The sequence below is a fragment of the Monodelphis domestica genome, chromosome 1 (assembly GCF_027887165.1).
Source record: "Monodelphis domestica isolate mMonDom1 chromosome 1, mMonDom1.pri, whole genome shotgun sequence".
In the NCBI taxonomy this organism is placed as follows: Eukaryota; Metazoa; Chordata; class Mammalia; order Didelphimorphia; family Didelphidae; genus Monodelphis; species Monodelphis domestica.
The window spans coordinates 187,314,606-187,334,692 of NC_077227.1; the positions used below are offsets into that span (position 1 = coordinate 187,314,606).

At 37.2% G+C, this 20,087-nt stretch overlaps 1 protein-coding gene across 3 annotated transcripts in view; it reads left to right on the forward strand.

Moving 5' to 3' along the window:
• SCG3 (secretogranin III) overlaps positions 1 to 20,087 on the forward strand; it is a 47,651-nt gene extending 27,564 nt beyond the window's left edge. For all 3 annotated transcript variants that reach the window (XM_007479956.3, XM_001380585.5, XM_056810198.1), the window contains 2 exons: positions 16,596 to 16,676; positions 18,770 to 20,087. In XM_007479956.3, coding sequence (XP_007480018.2) covers positions 16,596 to 16,676; positions 18,770 to 18,888 — 200 coding nt within the window. In that variant the 3' untranslated portion in view covers positions 18,889 to 20,087. The remainder of the gene's footprint in view (positions 1 to 16,595; positions 16,677 to 18,769) is intronic.

The following is a 20,087-nucleotide window of genomic DNA, read 5'->3' on the forward strand; positions in this document are numbered from 1 at the left end:
TTACTCTGACAATAGCCAGAACGGCCCTACAGTTGGGAGAGGGGAGGCAATTTAAAGTTCAAATAGAAGTTGGAATAGGAGTGTAAAGCAAACAATCACAAGTGCACTTGCAATTCTGTCACCCCACCCCATCCTGGCCCACTTGGAAATCCCTTTCCTTTGCCACCTCTCCTCACACCATAATATTAAACCAGCTTGACCTCCGCTTTCCATGGGCTCTAAACTTTCTGCTCTGCCAGCTGTGACATCCAAACCCTCCCCTATTCTTTAAAAAAATTTTTTTAAATATCCCCCTTGATCCTAGATCTGTTTCTCACATATCCTTCCATTTTCTCATAGCTCACCAAAAGCTAGCTTTCTCATGAAGACACATGTCTCTAGGTCTGACTTCTTCCTCTTCTAGCACAGAAGGTCAGGAGGGTTAACATGTTGTTCTATGTTCCTGCCACTTTCTGATTCTCCCTCCCAGACCCAAACCCTTCATATCCAAGGAGGAGTAATTTCTCATTGTTCAGAGGATCTAAACCCAGCTCCTTATTGCCAGTTAGTTATGAGCTTCCAGTTTGCTTTCCTACTTCTCTGATAACAAGTACCTGGCGCAGTCTTTCTTCTGTATTCCAATTCCTACCTCCTTCAAAAAATCCTGGTCTCCTACTTCCATTTCCTAATCCTCCTTCATTCCTCTGACTTTTGATTCCAGGCTACAAAGAAGTAGTCCAGTGGCCATAACATAGTTGCATCTATTCCCTTTACCACTCAACTTCATTTGCCCCTGGCACCCTAATATCAACTTTAAAGATCTGCCTTTAATTTCGACACTATGGTCCAAACACTGGACCAGAATTTTGTTGTTCCTCAATGTTGAATTTATATACATTGTGGTGATAATTCTTTACATTGTTATTTTGGTTCTGCTTTCTTTGTGCTATATACCTATATATGCATCTTCTTGTGTTTCTCTGAATTCTTCATATTTGTACAGTGATAGACGTGGAATCAGGAAGACCTGAGATCAAATCCTGCCTCAGATATTTACTAGCTCTGTGGACTTGGGGAAATCACTTAACCTTGCAGCCTCAGTTTCCTCACTTCTAAAATTAGGGAATTTTACTCAGTAGCCTCTAAGGTTCCTTTCAGCTTTCTAATCTATGATTTATGATTATTTATTCCTCATGGCACAGTAACATTTCATCATGTTCATATAGGATATAAACCAGACATCCTTTAGTTACTGGGTATTTATTTTGTTTGCAGCTTTCTTTATCATATATATCATAAATAAACATGGGTTTTCTTCTTGCTGAGAGTCATATCCTTGGGACTGTCCCAAGGAATAGTCTTAGATATAGGCAATAGTTAGTGAAATGGATAGAGTAGTGGGTAATTTATTTAACCTGCCAGCCTCAGTTTTCTCTTCCATAAAATGAGGTCAAAGCTGGTTGCCTCCAAGTTCATTTCCGTCTCTAAGTCTGTCATCATCAGGAGATTCTCTGGGTCTGAGTCTCTAAAAACATTTGGTTTCTTGCCTAATTCTAAGTTGCTTTGTTGAGCAGTTGAACCAATATAAAGCTCCCCCAGAAGAGAAGTAGCATGTCATCCTTCCTATGACCTGTCCAGCAATGAGTTTGAGAATCATGTTTGGCTTGTACCTTGAAGATGCAAGGATAGAGTTTTGAAAATGCCCTGTCCATTTTTGGCAAAAGAAAGGGCAATTGCTTTTTAAAAGGGAAGTTTAAGCTATATTATTGCTTACCATTTATTCAGGAATTGATTACTCAGAGACTGTGAAGACTGACTTATTTCTTTAGCTTCCAACAAGAAGCCTCATTAGAAGTAAAAGGGGATATGATTCATCACTTGTTTATATGGGTATATGGTTTGGGGTTGGGAGTTTAAAAGACTATTACAAAAAGAAATTATATGGAAATGAGTTTTGAGTGATATATGTAAAATCCAGTGGAATTGCTTGTCAAATCTGGAAGGAGATAGGGAACAGGGGAGGGAGACATCTTGAATCATGTAACCTTGGAAAACTTATGTGTAAATTTGTTACTGGAATAAAATAAAGACAATTTTTTAAAAAGAAGTAAAAAAAGGAAACAAAAAGGGTGAAACTCCATGGAATTTTATTATCAAATCAGTTCTGGTGAAGCATTACATGGAGGATGGAGTTGGGTAAAATGAGATTTTTTTGGTCTTTTTTTAAAAAAATATTTTATACTATTTGTCTATGCTATTTCTGTCCCAACCCACTGCCATGTAACACAATAGATGGTTATAATAGACCAGCCAGACCTGGAATCAAAGATTAACATTTACCGAATGAATAGGATTATATTCCACAAATAAAAGTCACCAAGAAATATGTTCCTATGTTTATGGCTAATTTGTTTACTTTTGTGTGATAAAACCGGCCTGTTTTTCTGGTCCAAATGATCTGTAAATATATCTGTCATTGCTATAAAGGACAGTGGAAACTTCCATTCTGGTTGAGGCCAAAGTTAGCTGGGCTTCCTGTCTCTTTCATTAAACAAATATTTATTAGGTTTTCATGACTTACCCAGCGATATAACAGGGAATCAGAGGGAAAGATAAATCTTGCTTAAGGTCTAGGTTAAAGAGAGTCAAATATTCAGTTTACATAAGAACTATAAAACAATCTTAAATAACATGAAAGCAACTTTGGCAAAAACTGGATCCATAAGTACTAATTGCTACTTCTCCTCAGGGCAGAAAGAGGCACAAGATTGACCTACCCAGCCCATCATTAGTCATTTGAAGAAGTAATAGAATAAGATTATATCTCAGTAAAGATTAAGGCAAATGGCCTAGTAAAAAACCATTCAGAAGAGAATTGTATACAAGAGATAGGGTTCAGAGGATAAGGGAGACCAGAGCCTCTCTAGCAAGGAGACTGTTATGATATTATTTCCCGTACCAGGAGATTCCCCATCTCTAATCCTTTTCATGACTGGGTGTCTAAGGCATGAGCCCTCCAATCTCCCCAAAGTTCATGTGAAAGCCAGTTTTTCTTCCTTGTCTTTCACAAACCTGTGCTAACTGGTTTAGATCTGGGACAGATTCACAATTGCCTCCTGATTTACTTGGAAGTGGAGTGGGGAGACAGTGTGCTGCAGGGAAGAGAATTAGGCTCGTGATCTCTTATTTTAAGACATTTGCCATGAATTCATTACCCAAATTTGTATTTTACTCAATTAATTAACCACATGGGGGTAGTAGAGTGGACAGAGCTGCCCATCCATCTTTTTTTTCAATCCTTGCCCTCTGCCCTAGTAATGATTCTAAACAGAAGGGCAAGGGCTAGGCAATTGGAGTTAAGTGACTTACTCAGAGTCACACAGCTAGAAAGTGTTTTGAGACCAAATTCAAACCCAGGTCCTGTAATTCCAGGCCTGGCTCTCTATCCACTGTGCCACATAGCTGCCCCATATCTGTCCATCTTGTAAGCAGTTCTGACCATCTTATCCCAGTGGCTTAATAACCATTTTTCAGTATATATAATTTTGTCATAAAGAAAATACATTTATTACAACTACGTATAAAAATATTCATTATATCATAGATATCTCTTAAGTATTTTCTCAAAACACATAGGTCAGAGGTAGCTAGGTGGCTCTGTGAATTGAGATCAGGCCTATAGATTGGGAGGTCCTGGGTTCAAATCTTACCTCAGGCACTTCCAGGCTGTATGGCCCCAAACAAGTCACTTAATTCCCATTGTCTAACCTTTGCCACTCTTCTGCCTTGGAACCAATACACAATATTGATTCTAAGACTGAAAATAAGGGTTTAAAAAATGAAACAGAACACAGAGATTATTAATAATATGGTGTATGCTTAATACAATTTAATTTGCTTTATATGGTTTCATAATTTATTTTACTTGTAATTAAATATTTTGCTAGAAACTTAATACTTAATGTCAATATAAATAACTAAATTGGTTTAGTGACAATTTACATTTAAGTTCACTGATTTCCGTGAATCAACTATAACTGTTACAGTTATTCCTTTTGTCTCCATTTTTCCTCCCTCATATGACTGTTAACTATTTTCTAGTTGATTTTTTTTCACTTTGCATTATTTCATAAAAATCTTTACAGATTTCTTTGTATTTTCCATTAGTTTCATGATTTATGTACATGTCTTACTTTGTATCATTTTGGAAGGCATATCATCCATATTTTGTATGCATTGCTTCAAAATTTTCAGTGTATCCAATCATTTAAATATATGGATTTCTGCAGGCTGTGCTCATAGTTTAGACCAAGACAATTTCCCTAGATTAGGAGAAGCAAATTGGGGTCAGAACAAATCTATATGGCAAATGAACAATTCCAAGATGGAAAGCCCATCTGGCCATGTTTCCCCTGTTTCAGCATGTTTTAATGTCATATACAATCTTAACTATGAAAAAAAAAAACACAGAAACAAATAGATGGAAAATAGGGACTGAGCATGATGGAGTGACTCTTCATTCTCTGTCATCTTCCAAACCAGTCTGTTGCCAAAGCCTGTCAATTTTACCTTCCTAACATCATTCTAATACAGCCCCTTCTCTCCTCTTACATGTCCACCACTCTGCTTCCAGTCTATTATCACCTTGTACCTGGATTTTTTCAGTAGACTTCTAATTGGTCAGCTCCAGTCTCTCTTCCACTCAGTTGTCTAATTAATCTTCAGTTAATTGCAGTTGTCAAATTAACCTTAAAGTGAAGATCTAACCACGCTCCTCCATATTTAATAAATTCCAATGCATCCCTAACACCCCCAGGAACAAAAATGAAATTCTGTTTGGAGTTCAGATCACAACCTGTCCCCCTTTCACCTTTCTAGCCTTCTTACAACTCTTCTTCCCATACAGTGTGATCCAGGAACATTGGCTTCCTTGAAGTACCTTGCACAAAATATCAAAAGATCACATCTGCAGACTACAGGCATTTTCCTCATACAAATGAGGATAATAGTGCCTCCCTCCAGAGTTGCTGTGATGACAACATGAGATAATATTTGTAAAGTGCTCTACAAGCCTTAAAATACTATATACCCAGCAACTATTATTTTTTCCTTCCTGACTCCCTGTTTAGAATTATTTCCCTCCTCATCTCTGCCTCTCAGGTTTTCTTCAAGACCCAGATAAAATCCTACCTTATACAGAAAGCCTTTCCCATTTCCCCCTTAATGCTACTGCCATCCCACCATTGATTATCTCCCATGTATCTATATGAAATTAGATTTGTTCAGCCAAAATGGATAGGATCACCAAATTCTTATTTCCTTGGGAAATTTAGTTAGCATTCCTTTCATGGGTAACTGATTCCTGATTAAAAGGTGTAACCAATCTTAAGATTGTAATAAAGGCCTAGCCATTCATTCCCAAAGCACCATTAAACTGCCTTTACTTGTTGGACTCCAGGAATCCAGAATTTTCATTAATATGCCAAGACCCAGCTAACTAAGGTTTATTTTTGTTTCAATAAACTCATACTCCCAGCCCCCAAGTAGTGAGAATTAAAATTATAAACACAGTGTGGGGGCAGCATTTAAAATATTTCAGAGAACAAACTGTTTTCAAGCACCCTCAGGGACTTAGACACATCATTTACACACAAACAGCCTAAATGCTAATGACTAATGACTCATCTCTTCCCTAATCAGACTCTCTAAGGACCTTTGCTGGGCAAGATTTCTTTGACCTAGTTTCTAGAATCTTAGAAGGTTAGTGCTGGAAGTGGGCTTAGAGATACATTTTATCCAACTCCCTCATCCCCCCCTTACACCACCACCCCCACGCCATGTCCTGTCCGGAAGGGACTATTTCCTGCTGTCTTTTGCATCCTCAATGTCTTTTATGTAGCAGATGCTCGATAAAATGTCAGTTGGATTGAACTGTTTTGATAAATTGAGAAAACTGATCCCCAGAGATCCTAAATGACCTTCCCGTGGTCTCCTAGCCAGTTTTCATTGTCTTTGGACTTCCTAGTAATCACATTCTACCTTGTATTATAGCCTCATACCGATTTTTTAAATAAATATATCCCCCATCCTAATATATAGTAATAATAACAGCCAGCATTGATATAGTTCTCAAAGTACTTTACAAAAATTATCTCATATAGATAGAGAAGTGCTATTATTATCCCTATTTTTACAGTCAAGGAAACTGAGGCAGAGGTTAGATAACTCGCCCACGAACACACAATTTATAAATGTCTGATCCTTGAACTGAGGTTTTCCTGATTCTAGGTCCAACACTTCTGTTCACTGCATTGTATAGGTGCCTATAAGTTACCTGAGGGCAAAGATTCTTCAAGGGGCAAGTGGTATAGTGGATTGAGAAGGTAGACTTGGAGTCAAAAAGATTTGGCTTCAAACCCCAGCTCCCCTAGCTGCCTGACCGTGGGCGAGTTATTTATTTAACCTCTATGCTCCTTGATTTTCTCATCTATAAAATGAAGGGGTCACACTTGGGCAAATCATTTAATCTATCTAAACCGGTGTCCTCCCTTATAAAAGGTGGATAATGACAAGCACTAGGCATCTCACAAGGTCTACTTTTCTTCCAGCTCCAAACCTTTGATGCCAGTGTCTATACTATTCTATTACTACTGTTAATAATAATAGCTAACATTTATATAGTGCTTACTATATACCAGACACTGTGCAACAAGAAAGCAGGTATGATTGTTATACCTATTTTACAAATGAGGAAACTGAGGCTGGACCATTAAATGAGGTTCGGGTAAAGGTGCCTCAGGGGTTTGAGAGCCAGGGATATAGTCCAAGGTTCAAATCTGGCTTCAGACACTTCCTAGCTGTATGACCCTAGGCAAGTCATTTAACCCCCATTGCCTAGCCCACCTTCTGCCTTGGAATCAATACATAGTATTGAATCTGAGACAGAAGATAAAGGTTTAAGAATGAGACAGACAGAGATATTTAATTGACTCTCCCAGAGTCACCCAGCTCATAAGTGTCTGAATTTGGATGCTGATCTTCCTTATTCCTAGCCTGGCACTCTAACCACTGCACCACCTAGCAGACTGTACTAGGTGGTACCAAGTATATAAATGGAAAAACAACTAGACTCCTAATCAAGAGACAAGAGTTGGCCAAAATTGATTGCCAGACCTAGAGTCAGGAAGAACTTAGTTTAAATCAGGTGCTTATCAGCTGTGTGACCCTAGGCAAGTCACTTAACCTCATTTGCCTCATTTTCTTATTTGTAAAATGAGCTGAGAAAAGAAATACTCTAGTATTTTTGCCAAGAAAATCCCAGATGGGATCATGACGAGTCAGACACAAGTAAAATGTCTTAACAACAAACACAAAACATAATTAAAAGACCTTTGTGTGAATTTCTGCTTAGGCAGCTTATATCCTAGCTGGGCAAATCACTTAACCTACCTAACCTGTGTCCTCACTTATAAAAGGTGGATAATGGCAAGCAATATGCACCTCACAAGCTGGTGTGAGAAAAAGTTCTCTGTAACCATCTGGCAGCTACCTAGACGGATATAGTTCAGCTTTTATTATTATTTCACACTAGCAGCCCTAGCGTCCAGCCCAGTACCTTGCACATAGCAGGCACTGAGTAACTTTGGCGGTGAATTGAGTTAGGTCTCTCTACACTACGTCTAGCCCATGCTAGTAACTGTGTGTACATGAAAGTAACCAAATTCTATTTCTTCAAAGATATTCACTAATTTAGACTTTTTTTTTATTAATGTGGAGAGTGAAGGGATAGAAAAGGCACCAAGTGGTCTCAAGAGTCAGACAAACAATCCAAGTTTGAATCTGGAATCTTAACCTCTGTGTGTTCTTGTGACAAGTCACTTCTCTTTCTCTGTCTCAGTTTCCCTACTCTGTAGGGACTAGTGCAAACAAGTTTATTTTCCTTTTTTCTAAAGAAACAGTTCTAGTTCAAAAACTATTTTCATAACAAAGTTTAAAAATTTATCTACTCTCAAAGCAAATTTGAATTGAGGGGGGGAAATATACATATATTAGGGGTACCACAAGAATAGTTTGGTCCCCTCATGGTATTCTTTAAAAAGCGTTTGTGAATTATTTATTTAATAAACTGACATTTCACCACCCTAATACAATTTAAGAATCCTGAAATTCATTTGTGATTGAGATAAGGAAAATCTGTATTTGTTCTAATGACCACTTTGATCATATAATGTTAATATGAAATCCCCTACTCCCCTTTATGATTACATCAGTATCAGCAGTTTTTCCTAATTTGATTATTCTGTGATCATAGATCTTAAACGTTTCTAAAAATAATCAAGATATAATTCCATCTATATCTTAATCATGTAAGCATTTTGTGTAAGCAAATTCTGAAAGAATTATTTAGAAAAATCACACAACAGGCATAGTTTTCTGTCCCTTCTCTCTTGTCTCTATTATGTAAAGTTGCGGTTCAAGCATAGCCACATTATCTGATTTTACTTGATGCCTGAGCAACTATAGAGATATCTGATTCTTGGAGAACTATGAATATATCTAATTCTTGGGGAACTATACATGAAAAATTATTCTATCTTTAGTATAAGATTTTGGGTATATATGGAAGCTACTCACAAAGCTCAGGGTCTTTGGTTTGCCAGTCAGAGTCTGGCTTTATTGTGAGATCAGCCCTCTCTCAATGAAGTTGTTTCTTTTTGGCTTGGAAACTTTGTTTTCTTTTTTGGCATCTCTGCTAATAAATTTCCACTACAGTACACAACTGTTGCACTGACTGAGGCACAGGCATTATTAGGTGCTTAGTGACTTTCTTCATTCTATGTCAAGAAAAAGATAGGGGGGGAATGGTGATCTATAAGTTCCCTTTCTCCACTAAATTTATTTGAGTTAACAAATGCTATTTTCAATATGCTAAATTTAGTTAACCTTTCCAGCTTCAGACAGCAGACAATGAAAGTCTATATATTGAGTCCCGTGTGAAGCTGAGGAATGGAAATCTTTACACCTTATATTTAAACTAAACCATCTCTCTATCAGGCAGGAAATTGTGGGAAGCCTGGAAGCTGAGATGGGGTGGGGATATCAAAAGAGGTAGCAAATTCAGCCAGTCTAAGATCATTTGAGGTAAGATGGCTGTAGAAGACACAGATTTATTAAGAAGAGCTCAAAGAAACCACATAAACACTTCAGGTCTAACTCTCCATTGCTCATGTCTTCCTTTGCTCTTCTATTACATTGTATCCTCTGGAATTCCTACTCTATTAATAAGCTCTCTTTTAATAATAATAATAATAATAAACTCATCTTTAATCAGTTCATCTGATATTCTTTCCATCTTCTTTAACTTATAAAACCTGATTTTTTCCAGAAGGTTTAAATTCTCACCACATCTTTTCTAATGCTGAATGTTCTTCCTACTATGCTTCCTTCCTTCCTCACTCCCCTCTGACAGACTAGGCCAAGAGATAAAGTAGTCTTTCTCCTTATTTCTCATCTGCAGAGTATCAAATCACTCAGGAACCTTTCCTTTGATAGTCATTCCATTCAGCTATATTGCTCAGTCCAAATCCTAACAATTGTCACCAGTCTCTGGGTCATTCTCTTTTGTTCTCAAAAAATTTGGTACCTGGATCCCAGTGTTCTCTACACCTATCCCTACACTCATACCGAAAGTCTTAAATATACTTGTGGTTTGGTCCTTTTTTCAGACGTGTCCAATTCTTTATGAACCCATTTGAAGTTTTCTTGGCAAAGATACTAAAGTGATTTGCAATTTCCTTCTCTGACTCATTTTATAAATGAGGACATTGAGGTAAACAAGGTTAAGTGATTTGTGACATAGCTGGGAAGTATCTGAGGCCGGATTTGAACTCAGGAATATGAGTCCATGCCTGGTGCTACCCACTGAGCAACCATTTGATGTTCCTTCAAATACCATGGTCTCCCAGCTCAGCCTCCTCTACCTCCCTCATTTGCCCATGGAAATGGTGACATTTTATCATAATGTATTATGCTACCTCCATGATTTTGAACTCTGAAATTCCTCTGTGTTTCTGCCTCTGTCTTCCTCTTGGTGTCTTTTTCTGACTCTTTATCTCTCTGTATGTTTACATGTTTTTTATAATTGGAATTATCAAAGAAATGAACATTACTCTTGTTTTACTCTGTCCATTGAGAGGCAATGAAGTGTCAAATTAACAAAATACTGGGGGTAGGGGAAAGCTGAATGCCAATAAATTATTTCAGACTGAACAATGGACTTTATTTAAGGATCCCAGTCCAATTGGAACTATAGATCTAAATCAAATGTTAAGTACCCTTTTGTCCTAGTAGTTTCTCCCATTGTATCAAAGATCTCTTCTAGGTAGCCCAGTCCATGGCAGGACCTGTTCCCTTTTGTATCCATAGTAAAGCATTTGCCTCTCCCATATAATCCTGTCTTGGACTTCTCATTTCCTTGTAGCCATGGTAATGCCAATTAATCATACTTGCCCAAAAGGTATATAAGTTCCCCAAGTTCTATTTTTCTTTGGAGAAATCATCTAGAGAGGTGCATTCTCCTAAGGATAAGTCCCCAGAGCCCCAGGGTATTGGGTCTGAGTAGTTTTTGGCTCTGTAGAATGGCCAATTATTATGGAACTTTCTCTTTCCTGGTTAAAGACTTGGTTTTTCTGACTACTTTAGTAGTTCTGTATTATTTCCAAGTTAACACCACTAAGCATGGATACTTTGTACCCCAGTTGCCTGCTAGAAATCTCAATATCCTATAGGCATCTTCTTGTTAACATCAATCAATCAATCAACCTTTATTAAGTGCCTACTATTTGCTAGACTCTGTGCCAACTTGGGATACAAAAGAGGAAAAAAATAACTTGCCCTCAAAGGAGCCTACAATCTGATGAGAGAGCCATACAAACAGCAAATATAAACAAGCTAGATACAGGATCAATAAGAAATAATTAACAGAGGAAAGGTATTAGAATTAAGAGGGGTTGGGAAAGGCTTTCTATAAAGTATGGGATTTTAATTGGGGCTTAAAGAAAGCAATGTTTGAAGTGTACAGGATGTTCAGGAAAGATTTGTACCTCTGGTAGGAGGGATTGCTAAGCTGTTTTCAGGGCTGCCACCAGTTCTCTCTGTGGTTCAAAGGAGGTATAGCATGCACAGCAATCGCACCTTAGTAAACCACCTTGGCAAATGAGCTAAATCATTGGTTGGAGGTTAACTGATGGACCGCAAACCCTTTGGTGATTTGGGGGAGTATCTGCCCCCAAGCATTTGAAGATTTCCCCATTGAAAAGGCTGATGAAAACATTTTGTTCCAATAATCATGAAGGCAGCCAAAGCAGGCACCATGGAACACTTAGAGTTTGGTTAGACATTAAAGATTCCAAAGTTATCCACTGTATCCCAAACCATTATCAGTTATACTGACTTTTTTCTTGTTGCTGCATGCTGATGACTCTGGAAGAGAGTGAGCTTGACAACTTTGTGCAACTCTGCTTCACTCAAATCTAATTCAAGAGCAAATCAAGACATCACCCAGAATGTCATTGATCTTCAAAAGCAAAGGCTGAATAATCACAATGGAAACCATGTCTAAAGCAGAATTCCTATTTTCCCCTAGTCCTACCTCTCTTCCAAACTTTCCTTTTGTTGTTGTATTGTTAACCTTTCTTTCAGTCACCTAGATTCCTTGGAATCACTCTCAAATATTTGTTCTCCCTTGCTATCCAGATCCAATTAGTTGCCAAATCTTACCTAGTCTCAATCCACATCTCTTGAATTGTAACAGTTAAAATTTAGGAGAGACTGAGGCATCTGAAATTAGTTTCTCTCTGCAAGGAGTATTATATTTTATGAGGTTTATTAAAGGTTGAGAATTTAAGAATATACAAGTAAGAAAAAACACATGCCTACGCCAGAGGCCTAGACAAGACCTCACCTACATTATGGAAAGAGCCACGTCTGCCCCAAAACGGAAGTCCAAAAAAAAGCCAAAAGCTTTTGCAATCAGGTTAAAAACCTTCTCGATCTCAGCCCAGGTGAGATTACAAAGTATTCTGGGGAAGTGGGGCAAAGAATTGTGGGGATTGAAGTCCAGAGTTCGAGTCTATTTTTACATTCTTCCGTTTGATCATTATTGGGGAGACAAGTTTCCCCAAAAGGGATCATGAAAACATAATCAACTTAAACATTACAGTAATTTGAGGATAAGAGGAAAAAAAAGAGCAAAACCAATAACTGCTGGACAAATTGACAAAAAGCCAGTTAGGGGGCAGTCCCCTTTTGGCATGAAAGTATACATACAAATAAATGTTCAATCAACTACACCCAAAGTTTATTTTTGTGCAGCTTGTGGTATGGAGGCTTCTTCATGGTGACTTATCCAACAGTTCAGTTCTGGATTCAGAGAGGTAGCATCTTCTTTACCTAAAATTCTTCTCAAAAGGAATTTAAACTTTGCAATTTAAATAATGATATTTTTTACATTCCCCCCATTAAGAGGGTGATTGACAAATACAGAATCACTTAGGGATGCATGGCTGAGGTATGAGATATATGAATCAATTGGTAAGAGATATTAAAAAGATATCAGAAAAATCCAAATTAAAAAAAGAAAAAAACTCTGGATGAAAATATAGACTATCAAAGTCTTATGTGTAAAAATTCCAAGTAAAAGAAAAATAAATATATAATATAGACTATCAAAGTCTATAACTATCAAAGCCTTATGTGTAAAAATTCCAAGTAAAAGAAAAATAAATCTATAACAGGCCCTTCAATCAGGGCCCAATCAAAATTATTTAAGCAATGATGCATTTACCCAGTCAGTAGCCAGGACTACAAAAAGGTACCACCCTATGAGAGGCAGAAAAGGGGACCAGATTATAGGAGCAAAGGTTTGGGGAAACTAATCTGTGAGTATCTTCAGAATGAGTGTGGACACAAGGAAAGCCTATGTCTTAACAACATGTTAAACACAGTAACCTCGAGTCTTCACACTAGGTTCAAGACCTTTGTATTGGCCTGGAAGTGCATCAATCCATCCTGGATTGGCTTTTCTTTGGCTCTGTGCAATGGCTCTTGTGTGTATATTTTGTCCTGGAATCAGACAGAATCATTAAGCAAAGTCCCATAATTTATTTAAATAATTAGTGGCATCATTTTTATAGTCACAAGCTTTTGGGGCATGTGTTTTAAACTTATATTACTGAAAAATCAAAAGGTTAAAGAAAATCTTAATACTGGTGACATGTGCTTCAAATATAAAAGGAGAGAAAAAATAAAAAAAACACTGAAATAGTATATTGCACATGCAAGAAAAATATAATAATAAAAGGGCTTTAAAAATTCAAAAATGTAGCTTATAATCATTGACACTCTGTATCAGCTAAGAAAATATAAAATGCAAGGCTTTCTCACCAAAAATGAGATCCATTTCCTCTTAATATCTGGCCATGCTCACTGTGAGTAGAAGGCAAATGAATTAAACAAGGTAACAATTTTTCATTTTTTAAAAATACAGTAGTACAAATATGTAGATATCAATACCCCCAAAATTCTCAATAGCCCAATTAATTACAATAGCAAACAAACACTATCATATTTCACATAAGTTGCTGTATGGCATTTTTTAAAAGCCAATGAATTGATGGATATTTGTCACAAGTTTTTACAAACATAACAATCTTTCAACCTTGGTATTCAAACATATTTTTAAGTAAAGTAAATATAAAAATATAATAAAAAATATTTAAAAAAATTAAGTAAAGTAAATATAAAAAATATAATAAAAATATGAAAAATATAAAAAAATAAGTAAAACTCATCTTGGGTTAAGAACATAATCAAGAAATCTATATATCATTTTGATGCAAGTAAAGTAGTGAGCTGAAGAGTATAAATAAAGGAGTGCTCCTTTTTTTGGAGGCTTTTTTTAGGGATATAAATGCCCTGAGATTTACTGCCCAACTTCCATTCACATATTTAGAAATGCGGGAAGGTTGGGGGTTATAAAATGTATTTCACTTCAGCTACTAGAATGGACCTTACCTCGTGGTAGGGGCAGGCAAAAATGACCAGAGATTGTTAAAAAAAATTACAAAAATCATATTTAAAAAACCCTTAAAATCATGAGATATTTAGCATATTAAATTTTCCAAAGGTTGTTATACAATTATAACCAGTCCTGAAGTCCATCTATGTGATAATTTACAAAGTCAAAATAGAAAGGCTGTTTTTTTTTCATATGGACTTAATTACAGTAATATTTGTTCAGCACAGTTATAGGGGAAAAACAACAGAATTTCAAACTCAGTACATTCAAAATAAATTCAATCAACCTTCAGTGTAACAGAATAATATTCAATCCAGTAATATATGAATTTAACATCACAAAGTTAAACCTTAAACAAAAAAATGCAATAGAATACAGAGATTTTTATAAACCATTGGAGTTTGAAATGCCTCAAAATTTATCCTTTAGTCTCTTTGAAGTTCTTTAGGTGTGTTTTTTTTCATTTAATTAATTATCCATTTAAATGTCTATTGTCCGAAGGCAGAGTGGTAAGGGCTAAGCAATGGGGTCTGAGCGATCTGCTCCGGGCCACACGGCCATAAAGTGTCTCAGGCCAGATTTCAACTAGAGACCTCCCGTCTCTGGGCCTGGCTCCCAGTTCGCTGGGCCACCCATTTGCCACTTCAAAGTTAAAGTTGAATCTTTGAGCTGAGTCTGCTCCCAGGTGAAGTCAATTAAATTACCAGAAGAGTCAGAAGGTATCCTTTTAAACAGCCCATTGCTATTAAGTTTCTGTTTGAAAAATCTGTTTCTTCTCCTCTCCCTTTCTCTCTCCGCTGCTATGATCCCTCCTCCTGCCCCAGTCCACGTGGAGCCCAGGCCGCCAATACCCCTGTTTTGTTACCAGCTGATAGAAATGAGTCCCGAGCGATCTGCTCCAAGGAACTGGGTTTGTTGGGCAGGCAGGTCACCAGGTGATTGCAATCTTGGTTGAATCAGGTGGGCCAGGTGAGCGAGAGAAAGACCTCGGGGTTGGCAGGGCCGGGAGCTTGGGTACCAGGTGAGAGGCCAGGAGCAGAAGCAGGAGCCGGAGAGGGCCGCAGGCAGGAGCTGATCAAGATGGTTTTCTAAAAAGCATCTTGGAGAAACGTGGCTTAAAAAAATCATTACCTAGGCTAAAAAATTTGAGAAGTTCTCATCCAATCTAGTGGTCGCCAACTGTAACAGTTAAAATTTAGGGGAGACTGAGGCATCTGAAATTAGTTTCTCTCTGCAAGGAGTATTATATTTTATGAGGTTTATTAAAGGTTGAGAATTTAAGAATATACAAGTAAGAAAAAACACATGCCTACGCCAGAGGCCTAGACAAGATCTCACCTACATTATGACCCACGTCTGCCCCAAAACGGAAGTCCAAAAAAAAGCCAAAAGCTTTTGCAATCAGGTTAAATACCTTCTCGATCTCGCCCTAGGTAAGATTACAAAGCATTCTGGGGAAGTGGAGCAAAGAATTGTGGGGATTGACATCCAGAGTTCGAGTCTATTTTTACAGAATCCATCCCTTCTCCCTACATATTCTGCTACTACTACAGTTTAAAGCTTTCCCATTTCTCACTTAGACTATTACAATATCCCATTTGTTCCCACCTCCTACCAGTTTCTCTCCTCTCCAATCCAGCATCCACACAACTACCAAATCAATATTCATAACATTCAGGTCTGCCAATGTTATTCTCATGCTCAAAAATCTTCATAGCTCCCTAGTGCTTCCAAACAGCATAGCATTTAAAGTCCTACTTCTGGTTTAGTTCTAGTAACTTCTAGCTAGAAAATGATCATCATCTAAGATAAACTACTTCCCTCCCAGAATGAGCCTCATCCTGTATATCAACCAGTTAAAGAAATACTTGCTTACCCTAGAATTTGCCTATAAATAAATGTTGCCATTTGTTTTTTTTTTCTATTCTGTTACATAGCTAGAAGACTGGATTAAGAGTAGGAACATACCTTCAAGAGCATACAGTTCAACAGCCTCATCTTGCAGATGAAGAAACTGAGGTTCAGGGAAGTTAAGTGACTTGCTCAAGATCATACAAATAGTATAAGCATCAGAAAAAGAATCTGAACCCAAGTTTCCTTAGCTAAATGGTCACAGCACTAAGTCTGGAGTCAGAAAGACTTGAGTTCAAAGCCAGTCTCAGACATTCACTAGCTGTGTGACCCTGGGCAAATCAAATCACTTACCTTCTGTTTGCCTCAGTTTCCTCAACTATAAAATGAGCTGGAGAAGGAAATGACAAAACACTCCAAGTATCTTTGCCAAGAAAACCTTGTGAACACTACGGCCCATGGGGTCAAGAAGGCCCCAAGGTGACATGACTAAATTAGAAGAGCAAATCTCCGATTCTGGGACCAGTGCTTTTTCCACTGCACCATCCTGTCTTCCATATTTTTATATCTCACACAACACCTAGGCCAGTGACTTTACATCATAAATCTTTAGTAAAGGTTTCTGACTGATTCAATGGACAAAAGGTTAGTTTCTGATGATTTGTTTGGTTTGGTTTGGTTTTTACAGGAAAAACAGAGACCTATTTGGAAGCCATCAGAAAGAATATTGAATGGCTGAAGAAACATGACAAACAAGGAAATAAAGAAGGTATGGAATTATGCTTATTTTTTTTAAACTGCTATGCCATTGAAGTTGAAAGGAACTTGTGGTATGGAGCCTCCCTTCACTGATACAGATCACCGACTCATCTCTTCTAGGCTCAGAGAATCACACTTTCTCTCTTGTTATATGCTTTTCATGAGTGCCCAGAAGGTACATAAATTAGCTCCTAAAACATGCAAGCAACACACTTTCCTGGTTTTGATGAGAAGCAAAGCCCCACTTTTGCCTTACTGTAGTCAGGAAATAAACTGCCCACAGTCTGATGTCTGTCTATGCACCTTCAGATAGTGTTCAGCAAAAATGGATTACCTGAATGATCAATACATATGTGTAATAAAGGTCTTGTAGAAGAGCATTAAGATGTCTGAGATCAAAATAGGCAGAGGGCAGGACTTGGCTTCAGAGGCTCAAATTCAGACTTTGCTTTAGGTACTAACTGCCTGTGTAACCCTGAACACATGGCTTACTCTCTAAGAGGTTTGGCTTATTCATCTGCAGAATAGGGTTTATGGTTTAAAAAAATTTTTTTTTAAATCCAAGTCTTATCTTATAAGCAGCCTAGATCTTGAGAGAGCAAAATCCAGTGAATTCAGAGGGGAAAAAGAATTCTCACTGTTGGAAATACCATGGACCTTAGCTCACAGGACTGTTTGCAGATCTTAAAGTACTATCAACAGAAGTTATTTGTGTTATCATGCTGGAGTATACCAAAGGAATAGGCTAGGCAGAAATCCTCAGAGTTCTGTGCCTTTCTGAGATCTAAGACTGAGATTATACTTTGGAACAGAGAGGCTGCTTCTTGGTTCAGTAAGAAACATCTCCTCACCTCCATCCCTCTCTTTCCCTTTCTTCCCCCACCCTTCCCTCCTTGTCTCCTTCTCTCTCCCTTCCTTCCTTTCTCTCCCTTCTCTCCCTCCTTTTCTTTCCCTCCTCTCTCCTCTTTCATTCTCTCTCCCTTCCCCCCTCCCCATCTCTCTCTCTCCCACCCCCTCTTTTATTTCCTCTTTATAAATCTATAGAGAGATGTCATATGTATCTCCTCCTAAGCTTCTAACCTCAAGAAGCTTTTCACATGGTGGTTTGGGAGTTTAGTTGGATTTGGTCTACCTAGCTGGAATTCAGGAGCTGAAAGAGAATGGCTGTTGATGTCAGACAAAAAATAATGTGAAGAGCTTACTTATATCTCAGCTCAGCTTTTTTTTAATCTGACAACACTTCAATTCAATAAACATTTATGATATTGGATTATATGTAGATAAAGATGAAAAATTACACAATGCCTGACCTCAGGGTGTTTACATTTTCCTGTAGCACTTGAATTTCACATCTCATTTGATCCTGACAATTCTGTGAGATGGGTGCTATTGTTATCTCCATTTTACTGAAGAAAACTGAAGCTCTGAGAGATTAAATTATTTCATGTCCACAAAGCCTATTAAAGTAAAAGAAGTAGAATTTGAAACTTGGTCTCTATTATAGAGTCCAAATCCATTACTCGTTTCACTACATTCACTTTCTTTATAATGATAATTTACATTTATATATTCTATAATTTTGTTATTGAGTTATTTTAGTCTAGTTTGATTCCTCATGACCCCATTTGGAGTTTTCTTGACAAAGATACTAGACTGGTTTTCTATTTCCTTCTCTAGTCCATTCTATAGATGAGAAACTAAGGCAAACAGGGTGAAGTGACCTATTTTCACATATAATATTTGTATTTAATCTTTATTAAATATTAACCGGCAACAGAGAGTCAAAACATTTTTTCACTTTACAGATTGAAAACTTGCCTTAAAATTATTAATTGGCACAAATATAATTAGGCATGAATTCAAGCCCAAATTATTATGACTCCAAATATAATATTCTCTCTAAATTATATGCCTATTAATCATCAAGAACCAAAGGAAGTTTTTGTTTATAAGAGTATCTGTTGCATATAATGTTGTAAAAATCAGATCAGTGAAGTCCTATTTCCTAGGGTCATGTACCAGCACTGGGAAATAGCTTCATGATTCTGGTATTCATTATAATGGATTTTGTTTTGCTCACTCTCCACAAATTTTATTTTCCAGATTATGACCTTTCAAAGATGAGGGACTTCATCAACCAGCAGGCTGACATTTATGTGGAAAAAGGCATCCTTGATAAAGAAGAAGCTGAGACTATCAAACGTATTTATAGCAGCCTGTAGAAAAGACAAGGAATCCAGGAAGGATGCTAAAGTCTTCTGATCATGGCACACTTAGGAAAACATGCTATAGCTTCAAGCACTTTTAGTCCTGTGATCTGCGTTCTTTTCATTTAAGGATTAATAGAAAATGCTGAATTCACATTGTAATGAATATTTTATGAGTGATGAAAAGTAGCTCTCTTGATATAAAGACTGACAGTATACTAATATCCCTTGATTCACTAAAAAGAAGCATTTTGGAGGAAATGTGTATAAAGTAAAATTTTATATACCAAATCCTTTTCCCTCACTGATATATTCTAAAATTAGAGATGTATTCCTATGGAAAAACAAATCCTCCAATGAACAGAGTTAAAATTTTTTTTCAAGGAAGGGATTAAAATAGGTTCGCATTGCAGGGCATGATGGATACTATAGTATCCCAATGGCAATATGTCCACTGCAAATTGTAGTTCCCACCAGCAGTTCACTTTGGGATGTTAAAATAAATCCGTTCTTTTTTCTTTCAAAGCCTCTTTAACATGACACGGTATTGAGCCATCTGCTTCTCTAGGTGCTATTTTTAAACAGACCCTGAATCAGACCACGGGCTAGGCTCTTTGGGCACCACACCAAAGGGATCTGGAAATTATATATTTTTGATGGTTCACCTACAATATTAAGAAATTCATCCCCTAATTTGTAAATTCCATAATATTGATATTTGGATCACTAAATTTCCTTGTAATAAGGGATACCTGTGTACCTCCCAAGAGTCCAAATTAGGTCATCAAGTACACCTTAGATCAAGAAAAAGTCTTAAGCCAAATCAGTAGTTATCTGAATTGGATGTGTTCCCAGAGCTAAAAATATTTCCCAATAGGGAGCAGAAAGAGTTCTCAGCAACGAGGTAAAAATGAATCAAATGAAAATCATTCCCCTCATTCTGAACCAAAGCTGACAGATCAGCTTCCCTAGAGGAAAAGAAAGTTAATGAGCTGAAAGTCCTTCCAAAGCCTCTTCCTCACTCCCTTTCCACAAACATGCTGCTTAAAATAATCACTCAGAAATGGCCTGAGAACTCCATGAAATGTTATTAGGTTGATGCTCCCATAGTAATCCATGCTTTGAGATTTTATTGTTCAATGTACATTAAGTCAATGTAAATGTTTTATATCTGTTTTCATTTAAAAATAAAGATATACTGCTTTCTATATTAA